General features: G+C 42.9%; 1 protein-coding gene across 4 annotated transcripts in view; it reads left to right on the top strand.

Moving 5' to 3' along the window:
- The window catches only part of NSF (N-ethylmaleimide sensitive factor, vesicle fusing ATPase), an 82612-nt gene that overhangs the window by 28500 nt on the left and 38115 nt on the right, over positions 1–15997 (top strand). For all 4 annotated transcript variants that reach the window (XM_082331626.1, XM_082331627.1, XM_082331628.1 and 1 more), the window contains 2 exons: positions 138–213; positions 5281–5436. In XM_082331626.1, coding sequence (XP_082187752.1) covers positions 138–213; positions 5281–5436 — 232 coding nt within the window. The remainder of the gene's footprint in view (positions 1–137; positions 214–5280; positions 5437–15997) is intronic.

Here is a 15997-nt window from a genome sequence, read left to right as displayed (position 1 = left end):
TTCTTCCCAATGACTTTTATAGTGGAGCTTTTGCTGCTGTTTCTTGCCTTCTGAGATGTGCTTGGAGATACCTAAGGACCAATCTGACGTTGAGCCTAAGGGCTTAATGTAATTATTTGTTTCCCTCCCTTTTGCAGATTGAGGTTGGTTTGGTTCTTGGAAACAGTCAAGTGGCCTTTGAAAAAGCTGAGAACTCCTCTCTCAATCTGATTGGTAAGTGCCACTGTGTCCAAAGAGAGAAATAATGCTTGAAGTTTGCTTCTTTTCAGGACTCAGAGATGTGTGTGCCTCAAAGTTTGTTGTTCTGGTTACATGGGTTGACTTAATCCATTGAAAACTGCGTCTCAAAATGTCTCCCAGGTATCTGTTTAAACGAGCAGATGACTGGATTTGATCCCTTAGGAACCTGTCCCACCCGTTAGAAAGCAGTTTGTAGATGCTCAGGACTCCCTCGAAAACCGCTGCACTGAGAAGACTCCATCCCTCCAGCAGACTTTGCTGCTTCTAAACAGGGGCTCCGTTAAAGTCGCTGTCCTCCCAGTATGAAGCTCCACAACTGACCGACGTACTGGAGCAGTTCTGTGGGTCTCTATACCGTGCTTATCACCACGATGTATCTAAAATATACAGAGACAGAGACAGGGGGCGAAAAGGTGAGTCTGACTTGGAGGGATTCTGACAATAGCAAATCGAGTTAGATGAGTAGAGAAGTTAACCTAGGCACTGTGGCCTCCTAGGCCTCGATTAGACAGGCACCATGGAACAGTAGCTTCAGCAAAAGTCAGCAACTAGTTGAAATTAATTCTTTAAACATCGGAGAATGATATTTTCAGGGACACTAACAAGCCAACGCCTCTTTAATTGAATTTAATTAAACCAGAAGGGAAATGGGAAATTGAGAACTTTTTTGAATGTGTAGCCAAGTTTCAAAGTGAGTGCAAAATTTCTGAAAATCCCACCTCTAATGAGGTCTCTTCTACAAGGAGAGAGGACAACTTCTGAAGAGCATTTCAATTTTCTTGACTTCTGAAAGTCCTGCTCTTCAGAAACTGATGGCAGCTGCAAGACACAGCACAGCAGGTTTGTTGTGTGAGTTTGTATTAACTGTGTACGCAGCAAGATTATTAACGAAACTGTGAACTGTGAATCAGGGAATAAATTGATGTTTCTTCCACGCATTCAGTTAGAAGGAAACTGGTGTCGGGCTAGGGGGGAATCTGGTGTGTTCCCATAGAGCCACCAGCTTGATGATGGGGACCTGGACCACAAAGCGGGCAGTGAGGGCCCCTTCCCTGCGGGTGGCTTTGGGTGTGCCCTGGGACCACGGTGGCTGTCTTGCAGAATAGATGCGCGCTCTGGTAGTCTGGCTGTGCCTTTTCTTATCAGTGTTACGTGTGGACGATACTCAGCAAGCCTACAGCTGCAAATACCTCCATTGCTGGTAATATGGCTCTAGGCGTTCTTTTCTGGGTGTGATTCAAGTCCTGTACTTGAACAGACACTCTAATTTTTTTTTTCCCCCATTTTCCATTCCTATTTTATTCCCTTTTCCTGGAGTCTGTGAGCTAAGAAAACTTTTGCTTTTGTTGCTGCCCTTCCACAGATAAGAAGTGGCAGGTGAAGGCTGCTGTGAGTGGGGTTCAGTGAACCTGGCCAGCTCAGACGAGCCCTCAGTTGAGTTTTAATATTTATTATTTTTGCAGTAGGCTTCAAAGCACAGCTCTGCTTGACTGTGAATGCTCAGTACATTAAGTATTTGGTACAGAAATAAAACATATGAAGGTAGCAGCCACTTGGCAAGGTAGAATTCAACTTATTCAGTATTGCAGGAGCTTGTGGCAGAGGCTGAGTTTTGATGCTGCCCTGAGGTGCCATCTTCCCTCAAATGCGAGGCTGTGACTTCATGTTCTGCAGTTGTCTGCTTCATGTGCTGCAGTCGCTCCAAAAAATGGGGAGACACAAGGCTGTTGTGTAACCACAGACCTTGCGTCTTACGTGGTCGTTTTTATCTGAAAGTACAGCCAGTCATTGTACTGAAAAAAAGCCCACCAGAGGTCCGTGGGCTGAATTGTAGATGACCGTAATTAAGCATCTTAACAAGGATACAGGTTTTAAGAGCACCGAATGAAGTTTGCATGGGCAATTAGCTCATACCTGTGACTACACAATTACAGCCCGTTTCGTTTTTACTGTGTTTTGATAGGACAGCTTGAGGTGAATATTAACATAATTCAATTTATTGCATCAGAACAAGCAGTGGTATCTGACTTGGGTAATATTCAGAGCCATACAGTGACCTGCGATCGCCATCCTAGCATGTACAGGTGTGAAGAGCGGTCCTGTGGGAGCGCTGATTGATTGGAAGCAGGAATCCTTCACCGTGATTCAGTTTCATTGCCTGCAGACAAGACAAAAGAGTTGCTTATGCCTCAATTTACTTCTGTCAGATTGGTGCTTTATTTAATCTCCTCATTGATCTGAGGCAGAGCTACTTAATGTGCTTTGTTAGTCTCAGGAGAGTTGTAAAGTTGTGAATAATTAAACTCTGAGAGAGGAGATTAAAATAAGTGTCACTGAGCACTGCCTTCAATAAAGGGCCTTTATTTTTTTCAATAGAAAAGAATTGTGATCATTAAAAAAAAAGAGCGCCAATTCTATTTCTTCTACTTAGCATAAAATCATGTGTTATAAACCCAATGGATGATGTTTTAATTCAATCTGCGAGAATTTTGTGATGGGATGCAGCCAGAAGGGGGGGGTATAGGCTAAGCTCTACGGGAGGAGGAACATCCCTGGCTGAGAGGTCTGATCTAAAAACTGTAGTGGAGCAATGAGGTAATAAATACACAGTAATCGGTGAATCCAATGCTCGCTGCTGCCCTGCGTGGTACTATGTATTAGTGCTATATGTTGTACATTCTACCGTGTTGTCCCTAACGTGTTAGTTAGAGACACGTTCTTGTTTGTTTACTTTGCTGCTCTTGCAATTGAAGTATTGATTCCAGCTGTGTTTAGACCAAGATTAATAGCAGTCTAATTCAGCTAACACAGAACTTTTATTTAGTGTATTTACTGGACTTCTAGATGCTAACTCATTATCTGGCTCAACTTGAAGTATCTCTAGAAGAGGTTATGGAACAAATCCGCAAAATGCACAGTTGCAGTTTGCCGGGACTGGCTTTTTAGGGGAGATAATGGTCCCCAGGGTCAATCCTGTAAAGCACCGTGTAAATCTAAGAAAACAGAAGACATCTAATTTCTGCATGAATTAAGGATAATCCTCAGTCTTTGCTCTCTCCCTGGGTTTTTATATTACTGTTGGCTTCTCTGGTAGCTAAGCAAAGTGATGTTGCTGAAAGCCATTTGGAAGTGTTGATCTAACCGCTAAGAGTGTCAGTGCTTGTTTTTAAATGCCCTCGAATAAACTCAAGGTGAGACTGTATGGATTTGACAGCATCTCCGCCGTGTTCTTATAGGAGCATTTGTGCTTATTGTCTACCTCCTAAGTGCCCTGAGTACTTTAAAGCGTCTCTGAAAAGGGAGTAAGGAGCTCTGTAAGGCTAAAGCTGGTGTGGTTTGTCAACAAAAGGGAAAGGAGGGCGGTTACACCGTTGCGTGGAGACTACAAAACCGGTGCTTAAGGGATCTGGCTGAACTTGAAGTAGCTCTAGAAGAGGTTATGGAACAAACAGACAAAATGAACGGTCGTGGTTTGCCAAGACTGGCTTTTATTCTTCTGAGTTGTAAAGGAACTGGCTGACCTCGTAATTGTTTTGTGTAACCTTGCTTAAAATTGCTCTGGTATCTGAGGACTGGAAGATGGCGAATGTGCTGTCTGTTTTTAAAAGGATTCCAGAGGAGGTCTGGAGAGCTACAGATCTTTGAACCTGAAATCTGTACAGAAAAAATCAACAGAAACTATAATAAAGAATCAAATTAGTGGATACCTGTATAGAGGTGATACAGGGGGAAGGGTCAGCCTGTCTTCTGTAAGGGCAGTCCTACTTCGTGGTCCCACTGGAGTTCGTTACAGGAATCCAAAAGCATGGGGGTAAGGGCTGACATGGGCTGCTTGTTGTTCAGAGCTCTTCCAGCAAAGTTCCTTATCAGAGGTTCTTTAAAAAGAAACTAAACAGAGATCTGTAAGAGGTCCTTGCATGAGTAGATGAGTGCTGAAAGGGTAGAAGTAAATAACCAGTGCCAGTAGAGTTCAGCATGAATCTCTGCTGGGGCCTTTGCTTTTCATTATAATTATTGAATAAACTGGAAAAAAGACTGAGTAATGAGGTGACAAAACTTGCTCTTATGGAGCTCAGCGACTAAGAAATAAAATGGCAGAGGAAATTCAATATCAATAAACAGAAAGTGTTGTGTGGGAGGAACAACACTTCTAACTTGGGTCAAAAATGATTGCTGTTTTGGGCCAAGATCCCAGGTATGACAGGTTGAAGGAAATGCTGGACCCTTGCTCGGTAGCAGCCTGAGCCCTGTTAAGAATTGTCAAGCGTGGTTGTTAAGAATTGTTACACATTATTAATAAAGGAATAGGAATGAAGCGGAGCATAATTTTGTACCTGTATTTAAGATACAAACAAACGGCAGTGCATGCGGTTCTAGGCTGCCCATCTCGTGAAGGATGTAGTAGCGACAGCGAAGGGTGAGAGGAGAACAGGGGTGTTCAAGTGCGGAGCAGCTGCGGCGGAAGGAAGAACAAGCGAGGACTGCTCTGCCTGGAAAAGGCTCGGCTGAGGAGGATACAGGACAAGCCGAATACCATCCCAGGTAGCCTGAAAGAGAGTGGGTACGGATACTATTTACTGTCTCTTCAGATATAGGACTTGGGGAACGTGAAATGAAGCTGGTAGGAGCTGGCTCAGGCACAGGAAAGGAGGTGTTTGGTTGTGCAGGCAGTGGCAGACACGGTGAGCTGGATGCTGTAGGGCAATCTGGGTACTGAGTTTACGTGGGTCCAAGTGGACCTTGGCAGATTTGTGGCAGAGAAATCTACTGTGGATTCTTAAATACATAGGAGCAACACCTGACTCAAAAAATCCCTGAACAGGATGGTTGGAAGAGTGGGAAAATAGTTGACTAAAGTAAGCTGAGTCTCTGACTGCCCTTGCATCGTTGTCACAGTGCGTCCTCCTGGCTAGTGTTTGAAACCGAACATCGAGTTAGCTGGACGTGGGTCTGACTTGGTGGAACCGTTCTGGTGTTCGTACTTCTATTTGCTGTAATTCTGCTGTGCTACATGTTTGAAATGATTTATTTTTTTTGCAGGTAAATCAAAGACCAAGGAGAACCGCCAGTCGATCATCAACCCAGACTGGAATTTTGAGAAAATGGGCATTGGGGGCCTCGACAAAGAATTCTCAGATATTTTCCGACGAGCTTTTGCTTCTCGAGTTTTTCCACCTGAAATTGTGGAGCAAATGGGTGAGTGTGATCCGGAGAAGTATGGCCGGGGTACAGGATGCAGGTCCATTTCTGGTTTGTAAAGACTGGATATCAACTATTAACCTATATGCTATAACGCAGCAGTTGCTTAGGGATCTACTAGACTAACAAAGCCTTTTCTTCTGTTGCTCCCAAATGTCTGTCTTACTCTTGTTACTTGGCTAGAGAGGAGGGACAAAGAGACAACATGAATACTCAATGCTGTACGTGAAATGTCTGAACGAGTGAGATATAGGATTTAGCTGAATACTTCTCTGTTGGAACTGAAATGTTCTGTATTCTTTGAATGCTTCATTTATTCACAGCAGTGAGACTGAATGCTCCTGTTCCTGACTTACTGGCAATGAGCTGTCTACGTAGGTCAAAGGAAATTCTGTCTTAATGATCCTGCCATATATATTAAGTACCTGTTGTTGTGGCAGTTGCGCTATAAACCTATGTCCTTCTCACAGTGTTAGCCCAATAAATAGAGTATCTTGTGTGATCTGTGCTTGGTCAGATTTGAAGCGCTGGAGAGGACGCGCAGGCCGTGGCATGTCTTGGAGTTTGTGAAATAAAAGCACAGATTCTAAATATATTTTTGGGGGGGTTGGGGGAAGGAAAGGCAGTCCCATTACTTTGTAAACGTGTGCTGGCAGGCAGATAAATGGTGCTGGTTTTAATTTTTAGCAAGCAATATGCAGCTGCAGATATCTTATTTTGTCACATGAAGTGGCTGGGGATGTTATAGCTGGTCCTCGTTCTCTGAATATAATCTCTGTGGGTTCGTATTTAAACTTGGAATCTGTAGCTGTCTAATTTCTGTGTATGTTTATATTTCTTGATCCACCTTCCCTCTCCCTACAAATGAAGCAATCAGGATTTTGATTACAAAACAGGTTTTCATCAGAAGATACCTCCTGTTTGTGTGTGGCTGTGTAAAGTGCGTCTGTTTCCAGCGCTTGTGGAATTGATGTTAAAGTAAACTTCCCTGTGAGGTGCGCTGGGTCTTTTCTTAGTGATTTGAACACTTGTGGAGGAACACTGAAGAAACCCTGTAGGCTAAATCCAATTAGCGTATGATACTCTCTCTTCTGCCTTTTTACTTCATATCGATCTGGTAGCCAAGGCCTTCTGGGGACTGATCTTGGTTCTCTGGGTTTTTGCGGCTGTGAGCAAGTCATAACTTCCCTGCCTCTGCTTGAGAATATCAAATGCTTAAATTTGTTAAATGTTTAGCTGCTCTGCAGAGAGAGGAAATGAGAGAAATGGTGTTGGCAATGGAAAGAAAACACACTCTGGTGTGTCCAGTTCAGAAATGTTGCTGACAGCTGGCCTTTGGATGGACCAGCATCCCTTACTTGAAGTATTTTTACCTTTTGAAGCAACTATCGTATATATTCATGGCTGTGGTGCAGAGTCCTTAGCTGTGACCGTATGTGATGGTAAAAGATTTAGACTTTGGGAATTCTCATCAGTGTCACTGGACTGATGAGAAATATGTTAGTAGGCTAGAGATAATTAGAGCTTGTTTTCAATTGGCTATAGCCTCACCTATTCAACTTCCCTGGCTGCATGCAATCTGGCAGTCATGGGTCAGGCTACGACTCCATTCCCTTGGTATTATCATGAGCTGAATTAACCTGACAGCTGGGCGCTCTTTGGTAACGATGTGCAGCAGCTCACTTTGCCGTGGAAGATCTACATCTCCAAGAGGTACCTCTGGAGAAGGTCGGAAACCTTGCTGACTGCCCGGTGAGGTGGTGGAGCTGCTTTGCAGGGTGTGCTGCTCAATGGTTCCTCTTCTTAATTGGTGTTGCTTAATACAGGAAGAAAAAGATTCTCTGAAGGACCACTAGTATTTTGATTACCCTGGGCAATGAATTAAAGGTGTGCCATATTATTTATATAAATACATATACCCTTACTTGTGCGTGTTTACACACATACTACACAAAGAAACATTTTTCTGGTAAGAAGTTAGACTCCAAACAGAGCTCTCTAGCTCTCTGATTAACCCTAGGGCTAAAGAGCTTATCTGAAATTTGAAAAAACAAAACTTTCTGACATTCATTTTCTTTGCCTTAGTTATAACTTGCTCTTAACTATATTTCAGATCTGAAATGTCAGTGTGACAGCTGTTCACCTTTGTATATAATTTATTGGGAAAGGAAAAGAAAGAATTTGCTTGCTATCTGGTGCTCTAGTGCTTACCCATTTCTGTTTTTTGCCCAGTGCTCACAGACTGCAACTTCCATGCCAAATGCAATAAATATTTCTGTCCCGTAACTACATAGAGGCTGTATAGACCCTTCAAAAATTGCTTGCAATTTGTGTGTGGTTTATCTAACTTCCAAGGAATGTTCTGGGTTTGGAGCATATAAATCAACGTTAGTTAACCATATCATCCAAGGGTGTAAATACTACTCTGATGCTACAATCTTTGGTTTATCCAAGAAAAGAAATCTTAGATCAACTCCAGCTGGTCATTAAACCTTGCCATAGCTCCCTGCTGCCCTGGAAAGGGGCAATTTACTTTTCCCTACCCACGCTTTTCCCGTATGCATATCTACCACCTCTGCTGTGGTAGCTTTGGGCTTGTGTGGCTCTGTAAAGAGCTCATACAATTGGAAGCAAAAAAATACTACTAATAAAAAAAAAATGTATAGGGTTAGCACTCAGCTAGATCAGCTCCTGGTTGGCTTGACGTGACGTAGCTACAGGAACGCCGGGGCAGCAGGAGGAAGGCAGTGGGCAAGGTAAGGTCACTTTTGAACCTCAATGGCACCTTCATCAATTAAAGCTGATTGCTTTTAAGGCTACAGTTTCCCAGTTGTTTACTGGAGATTCTTTAGCATTAGGAACATTGGCAATGCTGTTAACTTTCACCTAATGCTTGACTCTTAATAATCTTTTGACTGCCAAATGGAAATAAATCCTTATCTGGATGAGGACTGAGGAGTGTCTTGAAACAAAAGGGAGACTCCTTTTTAGTGCTGTCCCTGAGGTCTCGCTGTCATAGGAATGATACTTCTAAGGAAGGAACTTCACACTTGCAGGGCACTGATAAGATAGCAGTCACTTTCTTTCTGGGCAGCCCTACAAAAGCTGTGTTTCTAGGGAATCCTCCTCCTTTTTGAGCCCTGTCCGGATCTCTGTGACGTCCAGATCTCTGTGACATCCAGTGTTGTGGTTTCACCCCAGCCAGCAACGAAGCACCACCCAGCCGCTCGTTCGCTCCCTCCTCCCCGGTGGGATGGGGGAGGGAATCGGAAGGGTAAAAGTGAGAAAACTTGTGGGTTGAGATAGGAACAGTTTAATAACTGAAATAAAGTAAAATAGTAGTAGTAGTAGTAGTAGTAATAATAACATATGAAGCAAGTGATGCACAATGCAATTGCTCACCACCTGCCGACCAATGCCCAGCCAGTCCCCGAGCAGCGGTCCCCTCCTCCTGGCCAGTTCCCCCCCCAGTTTCTCTACTGGGCATGATGCCATATGGAATAGCCGTGTGGCCAGTCTGGGTCAGCTGTGCTGGCTGTGCCCCCTCCCAGCTTCACACGCACCGGGCAGAGCATGGGAAGCTGAAAAGTCCTTGACTGGTGTAAGCACTACTTAGTAACAACTAGAACATCAGTGTGTTATCAACATTATTCTCATCCTAAATCCAAAACCCAGCACTGTCCCAGCTACTAGGAAGAAAATTAACTCTGTCCCAAGCTGAAACCAGGAGACCAGCTTACAGTAAAGCTATGCAACTTCATGATGAACTGCAGACTGGTTTTGGTTACTCTTTGTTGCAGTTCAAAGCATTCTCTTGCTCAAGCTAAAGCTTCTCCTTTTATTTGATAAATACTATATTTTTCTAAACTCTTCCAGCAGATAAGCCCTTTCTTCAAATCCATGTTAAATGCTGTTTTTGCTGCTGAGACTTTAAATTCGTCTCATTCAATGGCTTGTGCCATTGTCTAACATTAAGAGTGCAGAATACTTCTTATAACACTGTCCTCTTCCCCCTAGCTTCAAGAGATATTTAGCCATTTGGACTAAAGTTTTTGATACTTGGTGCCTGGAGCTGTAAATTTCAACAAAACTGAAAAGTGTTTTCTCAGACCTGAAAAGAAAATGCTGGTACTGAACTCTTGTTTTTCTTTTTAAAAGACCCTCTAGTGTCTCCATGCATTGCAACACAATCTTGACTTTCAGCAGGGAAGTGATTTTTATGACTTATGTGGCACATTAGTCATTGTAGAGGCCGCTGAAAAAGCAGATTCCGTATGTACATGTCATTGTTACTGTTTAATAACGGGGATAGAAATGTTGGGTGTTACAGATCACGTTCCTTTTGTGAGATCGAAATAGAACCCAAATTCCCCATCCTCTCCTGTTACCATCAATAACTAGGTTAAATCGGACTTTTCCAAGGTGATTTCTATTTCCTAGTAACCATCTTAACTTGTGCTCTGACCTCTTGGGATCAATTGGTTTCAGTGCTCTGTATTTTTTAAGTACAGCTCACTATATAAAACACAAAACACAAGATGAACATTGAAATTAGCAGATACTCAGGTATTATTTTCTTTCTTGGATTCTGCCTGTGAAGTGGAGGTCTTTTAAGGTATCTTAAAAATTAATACATTAAAGTTCTTGAAGTACTCACATACTATAAGAGAAGAATAATAATGGAAAGGATCTCATCCAGTCTATTCTTAAAATAGGATAATTTTAATGAAAAATCAGTGTCAGACATGTCCAAGATGTAACTGAGGTGGCAGAAATGCCAGAACCTCTGAAGGCAGCCTATTCCACTGCGCAGAACATCTTTACCGTCAAAATTTTCCAAGTGTTAATTCTCAGTCTTGCAGCGGTTCATCATATATTGCTTATTTCTTTTATGTTTTTGGACGAGGCTTTTACATACTTGCCTGTTTGTGTTTCTCTTCAGCATTCTGAAGGCTAGATCTCAGCCTCTTAAACCATTTCTCAGAGTCATAACCTCTAGATCACCAGTCATCGTTGTTTCTCTTCCCTTGGTCATTCCTCACTGCTTAGAAGTGTGATGGCCAAAGCAGGGCACGGTAACTGAGGAGCTCATTTATTCCAGGTCAGTTGGCAGGTTTTGTCTGTGCCTTGGTGCATGTGCCTGTTTATAAGCCTCAATATGATGATATTTTTTTGTTTTGCAACATGCAGTTAAGTATTCCTACCCCAATGTGGAAACTTGTGCATCAAATTACATTGTTTTTCAATTAATTTAATCCTGCCTGTCAGTGTATTTGTAGATCTTGGCATTGTAATGTGCAGATTTAATAGGTGCATTCTGTTCCATCTTCCAGACTATTAATAAAAGGACCACATACCAGTAAATCTGGGATGGATCCTTTCTCGCTGTGCTTTAAAATTTGTGGTTTTTTTTTTTTTTTCCCATCCACTTCTTGTCTACCTTTAACTTCATTCAGCCTGTGTTTTTCCTACATGTTTATGAAGATGTATAAGGCCTATTTATATCTTTATGAAAGTCTAAATCTCCCTCTATTGCTTTATTTGTTTTCTCAAACCCTCTGTGTGTGACCTCCTACCCTTTCCTAGAGGGAAGTTGTTTCAGACTGATTGAATAAATTCCTTTTGGCTATTTCTTGTATCCTTGTTTTCTTCTACCTACTTCAAAAAGATATTGTGCCAGAATTTTCCAGGAATTAAGTTAGTGATCCGTCGATACCACACAATCAGAATATGGTTGAGGTTGAAAGGGATCTCTCAAGGATTAGTCCAGCCCCATGGCTCCCTTCCTTTTCCCTTTATAACATTATGGATGACATTCACTTTGTTCTCCCCAGTGTCTCACCCACCCTGTCCAAGCTCTCAGTGACTTTGAGATGATTTTACCCTCTCTGAGTGCTCTTGGGTGAAGTTCATGTCCAGGTAATCTGCAAATACCTAATACTCTCGTGGGCTGTCTCTTCTTCTTTTCCTGCTCCTATTTCCTATTCTTGCCCATTTGTCACTGATATTAATATTAGCTGCCACATAACACATGAAGGCTTCATTCATGTAAAAAAGTGTTTAGCAGGTTGAACTTAGCATTTTCTGTTGTTAGCTTTTCATCTTTATGGAGAAGCGGACCAATGCTATCCTGGGTCTTCTCCTCCTAATGTGATTATAAAATGAAGTTCACTCCGTGCTCTGAAGCGCGTGGTTCCCTGTGGCCAGTGAGGCTTAATCTGGTCACTTAACTCCATGTATCTAAAAAGACCCCAGTGTGGACTTTCTTTGGAGAGGGCTGCTAGGAGGTCTCTGACATCTGTCTTTTCCCTCACCTTCTTAAAACCATAGAGATTGACTTCAGACCACCCAAGCATCCCCCATATTATAGAGACTTGAAGGAAGTGAAGAAGCTAATAACGTGAGGAGAGGTCGTGTGTGGCTGGATGAATGGTTGAGGGAACAACAGTAGGAATAGCTGGTCCACACTCGCAGCGGAGGAGAGTCGCAGAGCTCTCTGCTGTTCAGCGTGTTCATGAATGACTTGGGAAAGGAAGCTGTTGAAATGAATCTAAACTGAAGACTGAACTGCAGTTGGGGTCTGATGGATGCAGCCATGAGTGCTGTGGAAGCTGGCCCATGTCAGAGTGAGGCCACTCTCAATTCTCTTTGAAAGATGATTGCAATCAGGAGAAGTTCCTGAGGACTGGAAGAAAGCAAGCGTCACTCGCATCTCCAAGAAGGGCAAGCAGGAGAAGCCAGGTACTACAGGCCTGTCCACCTCAGTCTCTGGGAAGGTGATGGAGCAACTAATCATGGAGACCATTTCCAGACAAATGAAGGACAAGAAGTTGATCAGGAGTGGTCAGCACTGATTTATGAAATAGAAATTGTGTTTAACCAAGCTGATAGTGATCCACAGTGAGATGACTAGCTCATGGGATGAAGGGAGAGCTGTGGATGTTTATCTCAATGTAAAAAGGCTCTCAACACTGTCTCCCATAACAGCCTTGTAGAAAAACTGATGGAAGACGGACTAGGTAAGCGGGCAGCATGGTGGACTGCTCAGCTGCTGGGCCTGAAGAGTTGTGATCAGCAGCTCAAAGCCCATGTGAAGGCTGGTCACTAGGGGCGTTTAACCTCCTCGTTAATGACCTGGATGACAGGACGCAGTGCACCCTTAGCAAGTCTGCAGATGACACAAAACTGGGAGGAGTGGCTGATGCACTGGGCAACCTGCTTTGGGTGAACCTGCTTTGGACAGCGGGGTTGGACAAGATGATCTCCAGAGGTCCCTTCCAACCTCAACTGTTCTGTGGTTCTGCAGAAGGACTTTCCAAGACTGAGTGACTCAGCAATAAAACAACAAATGAAACCTCATGTGGATCAGTGAAAAATGATGTGAATGATAATCACAGCTTGTAAAATGCTGGCTGTGCTGATTTTTCACTTGAGCAAACTTTTGGGGCTATAGTAGATCTACGAAAACAATTGCTCAAAGGCGCAATAGGGGTCAGTCAATTCCTACTTGGATTTGGTAATTATTAAGAAGAATTAAATAAAAACCCACAAAATAAACCATAATTACGCCAGTGTGTAAATCTGTAATTTGTTCACTTATTGAATTGCTGGATGCAGTCTTGGTCTTGGTCTTTGTATCAGAAAGGATGCAGTAAAACTGGAAAAACTTCGGAGGAGGGCATCAGGATGGTGGGATCAGAAAAGCTTCTGTACACGGAGTGAATTGACTTGAAGATCTTCAGCCTTGGAGAGAGACCAGTGGGAGGGATATGAGAGAGGGCTTCAAAATTCTGCATGGCCAGGAAAGAAAAACGTTCCCTCTTTCACTACAGGAACATGGAAATGCGAAGGTCACAGATCGCGGGCTTGGGAGGAAGGGAAGGGGCTTTACACCCAACGTGCTGCAAGGAATTTCTGCATTTCTTTGTTGATGGCCATGGTCATCACCAGATACTGAGAGGAATTTTGCTCTTGCTTCATTTGGCCGCAGTTGTGGTGTTAGCGGGCGTCATCACCGCTGCTTGGCAACCACAGGTTTTCTCTAGCTGGAAAACCAGGCCTCGAGACATCCCAGTGACCCCGTGACGTTGGTACGTGTTTACTCTGTAATGCTCCACGGGTAAGTGTTCCACGAGGCATTTACAAATGACATCATGTTGGCTTTCTAAGTAGACAGAAATGTTCCAGCTTTATTCCAAAAAGTAGAAAATGCTGATGCGATTTATGGCCATTAACGTCCAGGAGGAATATGATTGTAACCGTCAGCTGCTGTGGTCAGCAATCCACCCAACAGCTCTGCACTTAATGTAATGTCTTACATTAGCTACGTTTTTGTAGCTCCTCTGTTAAGAGGCAGAGGCATTTTACTCATTTTTTTCGGCAGTGACGACTTCTTTTACAGATCGGTTTGTTTTGTATACATTCTTATCAAAATCCCTTTTCCTGAGAGTCGTGATTTTGTTTGTGTAGCCAAGGGCACTCCGTTGGAAGCTTCTCTAAAGCTGATTTATTTTCATTTTTATCACATTCCATCAGAAATTGATAAATGTCCTGCCATTGCCATAAATCTAGTTATTGCCTCTGTATATATGCATGCGTTAAACTTCTCACAGCCAAACGATATGATGAGAAAGCTGTTTTCAAAGATCTAGGAAGAACTTACTGACTTGGTTGTCTTCTCCTCACAGTGGCAAATGATTTGATAGATTAAGAAAACTGGCTATTGAGAGTCCACTTAAAAGCCTTCTGTTTCACCTGTAGCCCTTTGCCTGTCTCAGCTTTGAATTAAAAGCAGAAACAAGTTACTTCAGTCTTGCTACTTGCTGGTAGCACGTAAATCCTACAGGAAGATTAACTGGAGGCGGTGATGTAGGCTGGAATAACGCTGAGCTTACAGGACGAGAGGAGGGGGAAATTCCACCCGACTACATTTTGGGGGAAATTCTGTCTGTGTGGCAGGTGAAGTCTGGGAACCCTGCTCTTACTCTAACCTGCGTGAAGATTAATGTGCAAAGATAAGCATCTCTCCCTGATGTATTCAGATCGGTACTTTACTATCGATGCAGAGTCCCGATAGGTGCATCGGAATGATACAATCGCACCAGAATGCTTTGATTTTAATTAAAAGGGGAATTACACTCCCAAGTAGAAAATCCCTATTATCCTAAAACATCTCTTCTGATCTTTCAAAGAAAGTGAACAGTGAGAGTTGAACAAATAAACTTTATCTTGTCTTTGGGTAAGTGATGTTCTGGTTCAAAATAGTGTTTGACTGCTCTTGGTAACCCTAGTAACTCTCCCATTCTTATCAGTTTTTATGATTTTTTTTTTCTCCCGATGTTTTCTGTAGAATGTTTCCCAGATTGGTAAATTTTAGTTCTTGTTAACGTGCCTAGTCAGCCTCTAACTGTATGTCATTAAATTGCACAATTAAGTATCATGTTACAGGAATGGCCTTTGATTTGGAGTCCTAATGGTAAGCTTAACGAGTCAGGGATGTCTGCACTGCTAATAATTTGTGTTTATAAGATTCTTATAATAGTATTGACATTTGGGCTGCGTTGGTGAAATCAGCAAAGGGGAGATAAACTTAATCAAAATTCCTGTGTGGCGCATAGTATCCCGCTGTGATTTGAGACCTAACATTTGTAGTTTGTCATCACCTGTCTATTTTAATAAAGTCCTGCTTGTGTTTAAAACTTTAATTTTAGCCAGGTGAACGTAGCTATACAGGGAAATCTCTGCTGGCGTAGCCCGTGGCAATTTTATTTGAAGAGGAACTAATTGCTTTGCTTTCAGGAATGTTCTTCCACCTGACTAAGACCCAGCTCTCAATGTTGCCCATTCAGTGGCAACCAAGTCTTGGAGCAGATGGCCAGTAACGTCCTTGATGGTCAGGTGTGGGCGAACACACGTGTGTTGTTACTTGCTAAAGACAGCGTGGGCTACCCGCCAGTGGCTGAGCTTGCCTGGGTAAGGTTTGGGAGTTGTCAGGGTGTCTCTGGGAACCTGCTGTGGCCCAGAGCTGGTATTTTTGCTCGAGGGGTGAGTAGCTAATGGCATAGTACAGCTGAGGACTGAAGCAGTGACCAGTCTTCTTTCCTTCTTTCTTCCTGCAATAGCTTCTGTCTTTTTTTTTTTTTTTATTTATTAGATAGGAGATGATGCTTTCTCACGATAAGCAAGTTTGAATAGGAAGAGGGTGAAAATCCTAGGAGGTTTTCTAAGCAAATTTGCCCACAGGCTGCCTTGTTTCCCCAGGGTCATCCAGCTGTAACCATGCCACTTTGCCTTTTGCTTTCCCTATGCTCCCACTACGGGAGAGGAGACTTCAGGTGCAGGGTGTTACAGCCTCAGCCCTTGGCTAAGGCTATGGTAGCTCATGCAAGGGAGGGGAATATTTGGGCTTTTCAAGAAGTTCAGGTTTTTGGGGCAGTAGAAGAGAAGCTTCTAGTGGATATAAGTAGGTTGTACCTCCTTCTAGGAGAGAGGTTGTCAACTGCAGGAAAACTAGGAAAAAAAAAAAATAGGACCAGACTGTTCTTCATGTTTCTTTTTT

The sequence above is a fragment of the Platalea leucorodia genome, assembly GCF_965183815.1.
Source record: "Platalea leucorodia genome assembly, chromosome: 22".
Taxonomy (NCBI): Eukaryota; Metazoa; Chordata; class Aves; order Pelecaniformes; family Threskiornithidae; genus Platalea; species Platalea leucorodia.
This window is presented reverse-complemented; position numbering and strand designations above follow the sequence as displayed.